We start from the raw sequence: 16,099 nt of genomic DNA on the forward strand, positions 1-16,099 counted from the left end.
TTGGAAAATAGTATTTTCCAAATAAGTTGAAATCTGCCCCCAGAAAATTCCACAAATATGTAGTATTTTTCTCTAATGTAGAAATAGCCTAGAATTGTGGGACAAAGTTTTCTTTAAAACCTAGTTCTTTATATAATATGCAGACTCTCTGAAAGGGTTGTTTTTTTTTCTTCCCTACCAACAAATATTCTTTGTATTCTTTCAAATTTCTGCAAGGGTATGTATCTTTGTATTTTCCAGTGAGACTATATGTAGTGGAGTAGACTTACTAGTTGAATGATAAAGTATTTATCTGGATATTTGGCAAGCATGCCCATTCAGAATAATACAAATGAAAATATAGTAAAGGAGACATATTGGGAAATAATGGACACGAAGGAGCACATCAGACCTAGATTGTAATATCTGTTCTCATTTACTAGCTGTATGAAAAGTTGGTCTCTTGAGTCTGAGTCTGTAAATGGGATTATAAAAATCACTTCAATTGTGTTATTAGATGGTATTCATAAGTTGTATAGTAAGCTTGGAGAAACCTTGCTCTCTAGTCACTCAGCTGCATAAAACTACATTAATATATCATTTGTTTTATCATTTTTGTGCTGTAAGCTTTAAACAGGAAAAATTATACTAGAAAGAAAATTGAGGGCAGCCCCGGTGGCGCAGTGGTTTAGCACCGCCTGCGGCCCGGGGTGTGATCCTGGAGACCCGGGATTGAGTCTTGCATTGGGCTTCCTGCATGGAGCCTGCTTCTCCCTCTGCCTGTGTCTCTGCCTCTCTCTTCACTCTCTCTGAATGAATAGATAAATAAATCTTGAAAGAAAGAAAGAGAAAGAAAGAAAGAAAAAGAAAGAAAGAAGGAAGGAAGGAAGGAAGGAGAAAGAAAATTGACTATTCCTCTTTTGCATAACATTTTTAAATGTTTTCATTGAAGTATAATGCAGATAGTAAGTGTACAACTCACTGAATTATCAAAAGGAACACAGCCTTGTAATCATTACCCAGGCCAAGAAATCTGAGTACAACGAAAGCCCCACTATGTCATTCCTAATTATTACCTCTTTCCAAAATGAATAACCATTATAACAACATGGATTAGTTTTGCCAATTTTGAACTATAGTAAATTTACATAATAGATATTCTTTGGCTTCCTGTTTATTTCACGTAACTTTATGTTCATGAGTCATTTGGGTTGTTCATGTGGCTGAAGTTCATTCTTTCATTGGTTGCATAGTATTTCATAGAAATTTGCCATAATTTATTCATATTAATGAGTATTTAGGCTTTTCCAGTTTAGGGCTGTAGTGTTATGAACTTCCTTGTCTATGTCTCTCTTCTAAGGTATGTGCATTTCTCTTGAGTGTGTATCTAGGACTGGAATTTTGGAGTCATGATGTGTGTGTATATGCAACTATACTGGTTGATGCCAGTTTTCCAAAGTGGTTTTGCCATTTTATGTACCACTACCACTCTATGAGGTTTCCAGGACTCCACATCCTTCACTGATACTTGACCTTGTTAATTTTCACCATTTCAGTGGTATTGCTTTTTGGTTATAATACATTTCTCAGATAATTAATGAGTTGAGCACTGTTTCATTTGCTTTTTGACCATTTAGCATGTCACTTTTGTCAAGTGTCTTTTCAGGTCCTTTTCCCATTTATCTGTTGGAATATCTAGGTAATTTTTTTCTTACTGATTTTGTAGGAATTTTTTATTCAGTATTCAAACCCATTTTTAGTTGTGTGTTTTGCAGATCTTATCTTCTATTTTGAGATTTGCCTTTTCACTTGCATTAATGATACCTTGGGTCCAGTTTATTAGCTATTCCCTTTAGTGACTTCTTTAGAAATCTTTGTTTAGCCCAGTTTATTTCATCTTCTAGATTGTTTTTCTTTTCATATTTAGATCTGCAGTTCCCCTGGAATTGATTTTATGATGAGGAGTATGGGTCAGATTTCATTGTTTTCCTTTGGGGAAATGTATATATTAAAGTTTGAGAAGCACTATTGATTGGGGGGAAGGAGTGTTGCTCACTCCATTAGTTACTGAAAGAGGTGGGACAGGTAGATCAAAAATCTGTCACTATAATTATAGATTAATTATTTCTACTTTCAGTTTAGTGAATTTTACTTTTGATATTTTGAGACCATGTTATATGGTATTAAAAAAAGATTATGTCTTCCTAGTAAACTAAACGTCAATATTATGGAGTGACCTTTCTTTACATTTATGATTTTTTTTCTTAGAGTCTGCTTTGCTGGCATTAGCATTCTTTTATCAGTATTTTCAAGACTGTCTTTTTTTTTTTTTTTTACTTAAGTTGATAATTGTTTTTATGTGGAGAATGTAGTCTGTTTACATTCAGTGTCAATTTTTATGTATTTGGATTTAAATCTACCATCTCACTCATTGCTTTCTGCTTGTCCCATCTGTTCTGTGTTCCTCTTTCCTTTCCTTTCTTTGAATTAATATTATTTCATTGTTTACCCTCTATTAGCTTTTTTTATACTTCATTTTGCTGATCAGTAAGTATAATCTTTAAAGATTAAAAGCTGAATTAACTGAATCATTATAAAAGTCCAAAATAAGTTAATTTTTTTGCTTCCTGGACAGTTAGTACCTTAGAACTTTAATTCCACTTACCCTCTCTGTGCTTATGTGCTCTTGTCTATTTTTATTCTCTCTATATTTTAAATCGTGTAAGATGATTTATAACCAATATTCACTTGGAGTTATCCACTTAATTACCCTTCCATTGTGGTTCATTCCTTCCTGCATCTCTATTCTTTCATCTGGGATCATTTGCCCCAGGCCTAAGAATATCCTTTATTTTGATTAGTGGAGTTTACTATGAATTTTTCAGTGTTTATCAGAAAATTCTTTATTTTACTTTCACTTTTGAAAGATTTTTCTGGGTATTTTTTTTTTAATTTTTTTTTATTGGAGTTCAATTTGCCAACACAAAGCATAACTGGGTATTTAATTCTAGGTTAGCAGTTTTTTTCAGGTCATTGAAAATATTTCTGTCTTTTGGCTTCCATTTATTTGTCCCATAGCTGAAAATACTGTTTTTCTTCCATTAGCCACTTTAAAGACCATTTTTGTCTTTGCTTACCATTAATTTTAGAATGCTTAGGTGTGATTATAATTGTATTTATTATTTTGACTGTTATAATACTTGAATCTTGACTTGGTTTCTTTCGTCAGTTTTGGAATATTCTCAATTATTATTGTTATAAATACTGCTCATTCTTCCTTTCCTCTGTCTGGTACTCCAATTGCAGACATGTTAGTCTTTTTCTATCTTCTGTGTCTCATATTCCTTTGTGCTTTATATCATGTGTGTATGTGGGTGTTGGTTGTGACTGTGCTTTGTTCTGAGTATTTTCAAAATCAGTATTCTCTCTTCAGTCATTTATATTATTAAATATAGCCATTGAGTTCTCGCTTTTGAATACTGTATTTGTCAGTTTGAGAATTTTCATTTGATTATTTTGTATAGTTAACAGTTCTCTGCAGAAATTTTTGGTCTCTTCATTTTTCTTAGAATATATCAACATAGCTAATTTTTAAAAGATTTCATTTGAGAGAGAGAGACGGTTAGAGAGATCATGAGTAGGGGGGAAGGGTGGAGGGAGAAGCAGGGAGCCAAATGCAAGACTCGATCCCAGGACCCTGGGGTCATGACCTGAGCTAAAGGAGACACTTAACCAACTGAGCCACCCAGGCACCCTCAACATAGCTATTTTAACTAAAGTTGATAACATCATTATCTGGATTCCCCGGAGGCCTGTTTTCTGTGGGCTGATGTTTGAGATTTTGACCATATTGTCTTGTTTTCTTATTGTTTTATTATATGGCAAACATTGTATACTATAAATTACAGATAACTCAAGGCCCAAGCTGATGTTATCTTCCTCTACAACAGATTTATGTTTGCATTGGGCAGATGATTTGTAGCAGTCCCAAATCGCTTAATCAGATCAGGGATTAAGATGATTTGAAGCTGGATTTCAATCCCTATAAGAGCCAGTCTGTTTCCTATTTATTCCTAGTTCTATAGTGTGGTTCTTCTAAGTCAAGCTTGGAGGGGAGGGTTGCCAGTACTCCTTCCTTCTTGGTATTCCCCAATTGTTAATGCTTATTAGAAAAACAATGCTCAGGTTCTCAGTATCTGAATTGCTTCTTCTGGAATTAGTCACTGTCCTCTCTGGAATTACCTTCTTTAGAATCTTTGGCCTTAATTCTTTACTGCCTTGTTAATTCTCTGATGTTTTCAAACAAATGTGGGTATTTTCCCAGTGTTTTTTCAGTTCTCAGCAGGAGGGATGGTTTGAATTATCTTGTCTACCATTTCTAGAAGTGGAATTCCCCGTTCTCTCTCTCTCTCTCTATATATATATATAAACATATATGTAGTATTTGCTAACTTTAATCTCAAAAATATTTGTATAGCATTTAGTAGTTTACAAAGTTCTTTTGTATACATTTTCTCGTTTAATAAAGTATTATTATCCCTTTATATAGACGAGAAACATTCTCAAAAGCAGGCATATGACTCAAGTTCACATCAACCTAATGACTGAACCAATGCTCAAATTTAAATCTTCTAATAATTCTCAAGCCTAGTTTTTTAGTCTACCATAGCCCAGGTGTGAGCTTTTGTGTTTTAATGTTTATTGTCCTTATCAAAGAAGAATGTAAATTTATGATTTTGCTTTGTTTTGTTTAAAACTTTGATTCAGCATGATCCCACCTTTCCACTGATAGATTCAAGTTCTCAGAACCAGATTAGAAAACGCATCGTACTGGAAAAGTTGAGTAAAGTGTAAGTATATAATTGTTCACTTTAAAATATTTAAAATTAACTTGGTATTTGTGGGTTCATAATTTATATTAATTTAAATTTTAATTTTTTAAAAAAGAGAGGCAGAGACATAAACAGAGGGAGAAACAGGCTCCCCATGCAGGACTCAATTCTGGGAGTCCAGGATCACGCCCTGAGCTGAAGACAGACACTCAACCACTGAGCCACCCAGGCGTCCCTTTATTAATTTTTATTCCTGAATCTTGAACAGTTTGAAAAATATGTTAAAAGTTTACATGGATGTCTTTACTGAGAAATTGAGATTTTTAAGATATCCTGCCAAGGAAATACTGAAATTAAGTTTTGTATAGAAGACACAGAATCACATAATAAAGAGGAAGGTTGAGATTATGGGAGTAGAAAACCAAACTATGTCACTTCCACTTAATAATCCAGTGAAGTCAGGGAAAAAATATCAAAGCTAGACTATTTAAATACTGATTTGTGGTATATGTGTCATATCGGTTTCACATGTGAATGAAACTTTATGAAGTTGTAATGGTCTGTTAACTCACTCTGCATACATATTTATAGAACCATTTCACACTCAGCAACTTAAGAGTTTTTGTTCAAGTCAACTTTGCACTTTAGTTTTAAACTTCCCGTGGTGGAAATTATTTTTCTTGTAATTAGCCCAGTCATAAATGACATTTAAAAATTGTAATCTTGGTTTGTCTTTCAAAAGAAGTTTGAAAATTTTTTTCTAGAGGTGTGAGGGCTGTCTTGAACTTTTCAATCTCTGTTTTATTTCTTTAGTAGAAAAAATGTAAAGGTGTTTCCAGTCATTGTTTAAGATCTGCATGTAGGTTAGGGACACCTGGCTGGCCCAGTGGGTGGAACATGGGACTCATGTTCTCACTAGGGTTGTGAGCTCAAGCCCCATGCTGAGTGTAGAGATTACTTTAAAATCTTAGAAAAAGAGGGGGGGGGGGTTGTGCATATGGAGAAGTCTTAATTTTGTCATAGTTTAATGATAAACCATATCTTCTGAAAGCCTTAATATTTTGAGCAGCCTAAATGTTTTACATTTTAAATAACTGTTTAATATTTATTGAGTGCCTATTATGTTAGGCTCCTCATAGATAATCTATTATTTTGCCTTTTATATAGTCCTCAGACTTTGTTTCCATTTGATATTATTAGGTTAGAAAACAGTATAAGTTACCATATGTCTGATTCATAGGACAAGAAGATATCAATCCTAATTGTGGTTAAATAGGTTCTGAAAGTTAGGATGGATTATTGATACTTGTATATAATCAATAGATAGGGATTTATTGGAACATAGTTTTCTAGACTTTTTAGCTAATGAAAGACCCAGTTTTAAATTTAAGACCACACAGTTATGCCATTAAAGGAATTCTGTTCCTTCTGGGTTTTGTTTGCAACAGAAGATGCCAGAAGTTGCATGCCAGAAGACTGAATTTATTGATAATAGCTCAAGAACTAAATTTGAGAAGAGGTGGGATAACTTATGGAAACACAAAGAACACTAAATATAAAATAATTATTGACATAAAGGGTTTGGGGTTTTTTTGTTATTTATGAAAACAATTTTTCTCATTATAAAAGTAAGACATTTTTTGGTTTCTGATTGGAACAAACCAGTTGTAAACAGACATTTTTTTTTTTTAGATAATTAAAATGAAATATGTGCTGGGTATTAGATGATATTAAGGAATTGTTAATTTGGTTGGCTATGATCATTTTATTGTGATTACGTAAGAAAATGCCCTTGCATTTAAAAATAGATAAATGTTTAGGAGCCAAATGATGTAATGTCAGGGATTTACTTTAAAATAGTACTGGCAAAAAAAGTAAAGAAGAAAGGAAAAGTAATAAGTGTAACAAAATATTGGGAAGTTGAATGTGGAAATATATGTTTGGGGATATTGCTATTTTCTCTGTTTGAAATATATCTGAAGCTTTATAATAAGTTTTAAAAAGTAATACATGATTATTGCAGATTTAGGCAGTACAAAATGGTTTAAAGAAGGAAGTGAAGATCACTGGTAATCCCACTGAACAGTAACGACTATTAATATTTTGATGTTTATCCCTGATACATGTATATGTGGTATGTGTGTATATTCATTCCCTTTGGTCCTCTCTGTTATAATATAAACCTGGAAGGAATGAAACAAGTTTGAAATATAGTTTTTATCATATACAGTGTCATTATACATAAGTTTTTATAAAAATGAGACCATGCTACATATGCATTTTTCACTTAAAACTTATACCATGAATATCTTTCCACATTAAAAATGTGTACATTCACATTATCATTTGAAAGGTTGTATTATATTCCACTGCACATATATATAATTTATTTAATGAATGACCTATTGGTGGACATTTGTTTGCATTTTTCACTACTAAAAATATTTTTGCAATAATCATCTTTTTTATGTTTATCTGATTGTTTCTTTAGGATAAATTTTTTTCATAGTAAAACTGTTGGGTCAAGGAATATCCACATTTAAAATCTTAACATATATTGTCAAATTACTCTCTAGAAATATATCAGTCTTCCACCATAAGGATTTCATAAGGAAAAATAGGTCACACTCCTAAATTGGACCATTTGGGGAGGTCTAATTCCTCTTGCTTTGTGTTCTTTGCATTTAGTCTAATATTTTAAAGTAAAGGTAAGAAAAACTAGATATAAGAGTATAGATAGCAGCCAAAATAATATTTTTCAGTGCCTGACACTGTAGCATAGACTACAAAGTGGAATGTGGGGTAATTATGAAATGTATTCTAGTGAGTTCTCATCAGTCAGAACCTAACAACTACCTCTACCTAAGTGCCATTAGTACCTATGGAAAATCCAGACTTAGGCAAAACTCAAAGAGTATGTCTTGTCTAATTAAATTATATTTTAAAAGAAATGTAACTTTTATTTTCAGAGTGCCTGGACTTTTGGGGCCTCTTCAAATCACATTAGGAGATATTTATACACAACTTAAAAATCTCGTCCGAACTTTCAGGTTGGTGTTAATACTATAATTTTCTTCTTGGTTATTTTGACTTCCTGTGATTGCCTTGCAGAATCCATAGGTAGACTGTGTTACCTAATGATCTATCATAGCCAGTAACTCAGAAAATGAGTGGGTAAGCCCTGGCCTGTTGCCATAGCCAACTGCTCCGTCCTAGGAAGTCCTGAGGGGGCTGGACTAATCAAAAGCATAGCTCCTGGCTGGGTTTGCCCACACTGTTGTTGAACATACTTGAATAAGCTTGTTCCAAAAGAAGCCAATAACTCGAGAGAAAAGGGTTTGGAAAAGAGAAAGGGAAAGATTTATTTTGGGTGCCAGCAGCCAGGGGATATGGCAGGCTTTAGCCTTAACAACTAGTCTCTCCACCAGCAATATGGACCCCTAGAGTTTTATAAGGACAGGTTGGGCTTTGGGGGAGGGGGAGGGGGTTGGCTGGGTGGTCCATGCAAGAAAGCAGGCAGGTAGCACATAATCATGGTGGGTCAGGGTCATTATGTGGCCAGCCCACATTTGTGGGCAGGGAAGGACATCTGTGAGGTGTAGTCTTCTAGGCATTCCTTTGCTATCAGGGCTTTTCTGGTCAGGCAGTTTGAATGTTCTGGTTGGATCATTGTAAAACACCTTCATCAGTGCCTCAAGAAAGTAAGAAATAAACACAATGGGGCAGCTTGGGTGGCTCAGCGGTTTAGCGCCACCTTCGGCCCAGGTTGTGATGCTGGAGACCTGGGATCCAGTCCCATGTCAGCTCCTTGCATGGAGCCTGCTTCTCCCTCTCCCTCTGCCTGTGTGTGTCTCTGCCTCTCTCTCTCTCATGAATAAATAAATAAAATCTGGGGATCCCTGGGTGGCTCAGCGGATCGTCGCCTGCCTGTGGCCCAGGGCGCAATTCTGGAGTCCCGGGATCGAGTCCCATATCCAGCTCCTGGCATGGAGCCCGCTTCTCCCTCTGCCTGTGTCTCTGCCTCTCTCTTTCTCTCTCTCTCTATGTCTATCATGAATAAATAAATAAAATCTTTTATAAATAAATAAATAAATAAATAAATAAATAAATAAATAAATAAAATCTTTAAAAAAAGAAAATGGGTTTTATTTATTTTTTTTCACAATGGGTTTTAATTAAAATATGACTTATTTTTTTTAAGATTTTATTTATTTATTCATGAGAGACACAGAGAGAGGCAGAATTCAGAGGAACAGGGAGCCTGACGTGGGACTCGATCCGGGTCTCCAGGATCAGGCCCTGGGCTGAAGGCGGCGCTAAACCGCTGAGCCACCCAGGCTGCCCCAAAATATGAGTTATGTTAAGCAGTCTTATCTAGTTCTGGTTTTACCTGTTGGGGTCTGTAGTTGAGCAAGAAGTTTTTCCAACAGAGGAATGAAAAAAGTGACTTAACCTTCATTGTCTTAGGTCTAAGAATAGTGTTGTTTTCTCATCCAGTAAACATTATCTTTTACTAAATGCAACATTTTATTTGCTCAAGCCTTAATATAGTTATTTTTTGATAGTTCATTTATAGAATAGCCTAAAGTGATGTTTCAGACACAAAGGTGGTTAGCCAATAACATATTGAATCTTAGTAAATTAGTAGATATAGATCAGATGAGCAGCACTGTGCTGCTGGCAAAAGAAGCATTATGCCCAGGGATCCCTGGGTGGCGCAGCGGTTTGGCGCCTGCTTTTGGCCCAGGGCGCGATCCTGGAGATCCGGGATCGAATCCCACGTCGGGCTCCCGGTGCATGGAGCCTGCTTCTCCCTCTGCCTGTGTCTCTGCCTCTCTCTCTCTCTCTCTCTCTCTCTCTCTCTGTGAAACTATCATAAATAAATAAAAATTTTAAAAAAATTTAAAAAAAGAAGCATTATGCCCACCCTCAAAGAGGAAATCTGTTAGAAGTTAAGTTGAGCACAGTGAACAGTACAAAACAGTGGGTAATTTAATACTGAGTTTTTTTTAAAGTGTAGGTATAAAGAAAGGACGAAAAGCGAGTATCAGTTGTAGAACAGAGCAGTTGGGATTGTTCTAAAACTGTCAAGGTAAAAATATTCACGCCAGCTAAAACTGTGTTCTGTACCAAGAAGCATAAGGATAGGCCTCTAAATACTCTATAGGAAGAGGTGCACCAAATACACATTTTGGCCCAATCCCAGTGACCAAATACTAAAATCACTACTTGTCTATGGCTAAAACTAAATAGAACCAACATCGAACAAACTTCTGGAGTGAAAGACTCATTTCATCCAATAAATATGGATGGTTTATTGTTGACAGTAGTAATAATATTTTAAAAGTTTAAAATTATAATACAGAAATAATTACTTGACATTGTTACCTGTTAGATTTGAAGTCACTGTACTATATATCAGTAATATCAAATAACCATTCACTTTCAGCTAACACATTTAAAAAATCACTAACCTTTTTGTGTGCCACAAAGTGATTCAGGAAACCGTTTTTTAATAAAATATGTACTAGAAGGATCTAGGATTGATAGTTTAGACAAATCTCAAATTCACCTTCATCTTCTGAAAAGGATCATTTGTACCACTCTATGTTTAAATATTTAGCCTTTGTAGACTCAAGACTACAGGAGTTGTTTTAAGACATTCTTGTAGGGTCTTTGGTTGTGAAGTTGGACTAAACAGAATGTGTTTGGGATGTCTCAATTTAGTTTTAACATTTTTATCATTTTGATTAGAGATTGTATTGAGATTATTGCATATCTATTTATATAATGTAGATATTTTTTCAACTCAGGATATTTTGAGGTGACATTGTGTCATCATCACAAGATTCTAAGAATTCCCCAGTAGGCCATTTTCTTGAAAGATTTATAACAAATGACAATAAATAAGTAAAATTTAAATGGAGCTCTTAAAGCTGTTATAGAACAAAAATTCAGTCAAGTCAGTTTTTAAAGCTCTAATTGGCTTTATTCAGTAATTAATGAATTAGGCAACATTTCATCTAACATCTAGGAGAATGCTTGGAAGGGTTGTACAAAATAGAAGGTATTTATTTGTAGGCAGAAATGGGACTGGACAAGGAAGTTATTAGAAAAAAAAGAAAAAATGTTTCAAGCAAGGTTACCTTCCCTTAGAGGAAGAGGCAGGGGGTCTTACCTTGCAGATTACCTCCTTAATGGTGATCAGGAAATTCCAGACTGATGGATTTAAAACTTCACTCCTGGGAGAGGCTGAAACGACAGTTTAAATTAGGTGTTAAATCTTGGTGGGTCTTAGCATAAGGAACTCCCATTTTGGTTTGTTTTTTTTTTGTTTTGTTTTTTTAAAGATTTTATTTACTTATGAGAGAGAGAGAGAGAGGCAGAGACACAGGCAGAGGGAGAAGCAGGCTCCAAGCAGGAAGCCTGACGTGGGACTTGATCCCCCTGGTCTCCAGGATCACACTCTGGGCGGAAGGCAGCGGTGGCAAACCGCTGAGCCACCTGGGCTGCCCGGAACTTCTATTTTGGGGCTGATTGACCCGTTTTAACAGTGGTTATTTTCTTTAATGTTATAAATGCTAGTACATAATATAGTTCTGCAAAGATCGAATTACAATAGAATCTAATCTCTATTATCTGTCTTAACATTATTTGAATATAAACATTTTTCCAAGATAAACAGCATTCTCAAGAAAGTAATCTATTTAATGTATTTACTGTTTATATTAACTGTTGATCTGTTTTGCTAAATAATTAAAAATTTTTACTAATTGTTTTATACATTAAATTAAAGGTTTTCACAGGCGTGATTGATTCCTGCAGCATTTTGTTTTTCTGACTGACAAAAGCACAGAAGGACATTTTTACTTCATCTAGAATGTTTAGATTTGAAAGTGAATATTCAGGTAATAACAGTAAATCTGAATGACAGGATTGTTCTAATTACTGAGATTGTTACCTGTATTGGATATCATGGAAACTAGGCAACCACAGATCATTGATCACATACAAATATAAGCAACCTGATGTTAATTATTTTTTAAGTCTTTACTCTTTAGTATCTGCAGGTTAGAGTCTGTAGCTTTAATAAAAATTGCTCAAATTGGCTTTGCTGCTTTTTAGGAAAATGTCAATTATTTAGAGTACAGAATTACCTCTGGTAGGATAACTCATGTCTTCAGAATCTGACAGGACAACTTCAAGAGGTATATGACTATTTGGTGGCTAGAGCCACAAACAGAAATAGACTTTCTACATGAAAGTCTCTTAAAAAAAAAAAAAAAAAAAAAAAAGCCTTATTGATGACCATGACTAGTGTTGAGAGATCTTTTCAATCAATACTAGCAATGGAAAAGAATTGACATAAATAACCATATCCTTCCCTTTGAAATGATAATCAATATTAGGAACTTGTAAAACAGTGATTCTTCAACCAGTTGTGCATCAGAATTACCTGGGGAGCTTTTAACAACTACAGATGCCTGGATCCACCCCTAGTTTGGTTAGGTTGGGCCCAGACATCAGTATTCTTTAAAAGCCCCCAAGGTGATTCTAATGTGCAGCCAGAGTTCAGAGCCTATTAGAACATACACATAAAGCAGCTTTTTCAGCTCTTTGAAGAATCTTTCCCCTGTGAATAGAGCTGTCCTTTCCACTGAATTGAATCACAGTCATTTATCCAGAATGTTACTTTGATTTACCTGACATAGCAGTTCCATCAGAAGTTGCTTGGTAAAGATTCACTGTCATCAGTTTGGGTCAAGATATTTTTTTTTAATATTTTTATTTATTTATTCATGAGAGACAGAGAGAGAGAGGGAGAGAGGCAAAGACACAGGCAAAGGGAGAAGCAGGCTCCATGCAGGGAGCCTGATGTGGGACTCGATCCTGGGACTCCAGGATCACGCCCTGGGCTGAAGGCAGATGCCAAACCACTGAGCCACCCAGAGATCCCTCAAGATATTTTTCTAAATCTGATTTGAATTAAAATTATATTTTGACACAAGAAGATCTTGTGTTTATCCCAGTGCCTAGAAGAGTAGTATAGAGCAGGCACTCAGTACATATTTTGCTGGATGAGTAAATGAATTTAAATTTGTCTTAACTTTGGGAAATTTGAGTATAGTAGAAAAATAATTTCTTTAAAAAAAAGAAAAGGAATTTTTTAAACTTTTTCCACATTTTGTTTTACATGCTTACCCTTTGACCTTTTCTGATTGTGTGCTAGACTCTGTTTTAGTTGCTACAGACAAAGCAGTGAACAAAACTGACAAAAATTCCTTCATTCATGGAACTATTCTAATACAAAGGATATGTAAACTTTTTAAAACAATATATGTATTATCATTATGTGATGATATGTCCTTTCCCCTTTCTTAATTCATTCTCTTCATTTTCTCCTCAAAAGCTGGGAAAGGGATTGGTACTGAAGAGGGAGGTAGTTGTGCTTTTTTATCTGTGACCAGATAGGCTGGTCAGGGAAGACCTCATGGAGATGATGCCATTTGTAGAAAAGATCTAAAAGTTAGTGAGAGAGCAAGTCATGTTGTTATCTGAGAAACTATATTGGGTACAGCAGGCATGGTGTAGTCATAAAATATTAGGGATGCTAGTGAGGCTGAAGAAATGAGCAGATGCAAAGGTACAAAAAGATATGGTCAGAGAAGTACAGGGCGAGGAGTAGGTTTGGTATAGATTATATGGGCCTTATAGCTATGTTCATTTTTCACTTTTACTCCAAGTGAGATGGAGAGCAATTGATTGATTTGGAACAGAAGAAAGACGTGATCTGACATACATTTTTAACAATGTCACTCTGCTAATTTGAGAATTACAGTAGATGGGCAGAGGCAGGAAGACCATTTAGAATGCTGTCTTGGTAATCAGGCAAGAAATGATGGTGGACCAAGGTGAAAGCAGTGGAGGTAAGAAGTAATCAAATTCTGTTTTGACGGTAATATCATCAGGATTTGATGACCAGTTGGACATGGGACATCAAGAGAGCCAAGGTTAACCACAAGATTTTTGATCTGACCAACTGAATTCTGTAAAGATTGTGTGGCCATTCACTGAGGTGGACCTATCTGCAGGATGACCTGGTTTTGGGAAAAGATGAGCTCAACTTTGGCTGTACTAAGTTTTAAGATGGCCATTATGTATTCAAGTGGAAATACATATCAAGGAAGCCATTAGATCTAGAAGTCTGGAATTCAAGGAAAAGGCCCAGGCTAGAGATCATAAATATGAAAGCTGTGAGCACATAGTTATCTAATATTTACAGCTATGAAATTGGATAACAGCACCAAGGAAATGAGTATATATAGAGGAAAAGAGAGACCCAAGGGCAGAGGCCATGGATTTATCCAAAATCAGAAGGTCTAGGAAAGATTAATAGATTAAGATGGGGGCTGAGAAATGTCTGTTTATTTGGCAATATGGGTATCTTTTGTACATTTAGTCCTCATAAGAACTCCTATGAGGTGGGTAGTACCATTGTTCCTGTTTTATTGAATTTAAAAATAGTTCTTCAGCTATTGAAATGTGTTCCAAGTATGGCTAAGTGACAGATCTGAGTATCAAACCCACATGTCTGTCAGACTTTTTAACCACCATAGTGTAGTACTTCCTTTTTTATGTCATCTGGGCTTTTTAAAATTTTGTAAAACATTTTAACTATGGGAAAATTCAGGTTAGTATAATAAAGATACACATATTCTTCATTCAGAATTAATAGATATTAATATTTTGTAATATTTGATCCAGATGTATGTATTTTAATTAAAATAAGTCACTCATTTAGAAAAAAAAATTAATGGAATGCCTACCTCATTCTGGGTATTTGGAATAAATAGGTGAAGAGAGGAGTTAAGATGGCAAGAGTAGTAGGGGGACCCTATGCTTGCCTCATCCCTCAAAGACAGCTAGATATCAAATCATTCTGAACACCCAAGGAATTGATCTGAAATAAATAGGTGAAAAACATACAGATTCCTGCCACAGGCAAAAACCAAAACAAATAATCAACAATAATATGTTAGAAGGTGATAGTGGAGGGGTGCCTAGGTGGCACAGTCAGTGGAGTGTTGACTCTTGGTTTCAGCCTGGTCTGATCTCAGAGTAGTGGGATCAAGCCCCATGCTGGGCTCCAGCTGTATGTTGGGTTCTGTGCTCAGCACGGAGTCTCCTTGTGTTTCTCTCTCCCTTTCCCCCTTCCGTCCTACACATACATACACACACTCTATCTCTCTCTCTCTCTCTCTCTCTCTCTCTCTGAAATAAGTAAAATAAATCTTTTTTTTTTTTTTAAAGATGGTAACTGGAATAGGGGAAAAAGATGTATAGCTAGGTAAGGGAGCTGGGAATTTGGGGCTGGGAAATGGAAAGAAGTTTCCTTTTTTTTTTTTTTAAGATTTGAGAGAAAACATGCATGTGAACGGTGGGGAGGGGCAGAGGGAGAGAAAGGGAGAATCTCCAGCAGATTCCCCACAGAGCCTACACAGGACTCAATCTCAGCACCCTGAGTGAAAATCAGGAGTTGGACACTTAACCAACTGAGCCACACAGGTGCCTCCAGAAGTTTCACTTTTTAATATGATGGTCCAGACATGCCTTATTGTGAAAGTAACAAGAAAACTTAACTTGGGAAGATAGTTTCAGGCAATAGAATTGCCAATGCAAAGGCCCTGACATGAATTCCCCTTTGTTCTCTTTCACAGTCCATTCTCCTTTTCTCCCCCAGAAGCAGCTGGTAACTGTGAATTTAATAAATATCTTTCTATTCTGTGTTTTTATTCTTCTACTCCTAGGTGTATCCAGAAATAATACTGAGTCTTGTCTGTTCTTGAGTTACATAAATAATGTGATACCATACTTGCTCTCTTTCATTCAAATTATGATGAGCAAAATATGTAAGTCTAGTTCATTCATCATTTTGACAGCTCTTTAGTATTCTATAATAATGCCACAACTTATTATTTTCCCATTACAAGCATATTAACTATCTTTATACATATTTCCTTAAACATAAGTGAGATTTTGGTTAGGGTTTATGTCTAGAAGTGAAATAGTTCAGCTATTCATATGCATTTCAGCTTTATTTTTTTTTAATTTTTTTTTTTTTTTTTTTTTTTTTATGATAGTCACACACACACAGAGAGAGAGAGAGAGAGAGAGGCAGAGACATAGGCAGAGGGAGAAACAGGCTCCATGCACCGGGAGCCCGACGTGGGATTCAATCCCGGGTCTCCAGGATCGCGCCCTGGGCCAAAGGCAGGCGCTAAACCGCT

The 16,099-nt window shown here is 35.5% G+C and overlaps 1 protein-coding gene across 10 annotated transcripts in view; it reads left to right on the top strand.

The window, feature by feature from the left end:
* RPAP2 (RNA polymerase II associated protein 2) overlaps positions 1 to 16,099 on the top strand; it is an 80,517-nt gene that overhangs the window by 26,240 nt on the left and 38,178 nt on the right. For 8 of the 10 annotated variants that reach the window (XM_072834478.1, XM_072834477.1, XM_072834482.1 and 5 more), the window contains 2 exons: positions 4,747 to 4,829; positions 7,781 to 7,861. In XM_072834478.1, the coding sequence (XP_072690579.1) occupies positions 4,747 to 4,829; positions 7,781 to 7,861 (164 nt within the window). Of the gene's footprint in view, positions 1 to 4,746; positions 4,830 to 7,780; positions 7,862 to 11,607; positions 11,720 to 13,555; positions 13,739 to 15,619; positions 15,722 to 16,099 lie in introns of all 10 variants that reach the window. The other 2 variants (XM_072834483.1, XM_072834485.1) reach the window with 2 other exon arrangements.

Source organism: Canis lupus, chromosome 8 (genome assembly GCF_048164855.1).
Source record: "Canis lupus baileyi chromosome 8, mCanLup2.hap1, whole genome shotgun sequence".
In the NCBI taxonomy this organism is placed as follows: domain Eukaryota; kingdom Metazoa; phylum Chordata; class Mammalia; order Carnivora; family Canidae; genus Canis; species Canis lupus.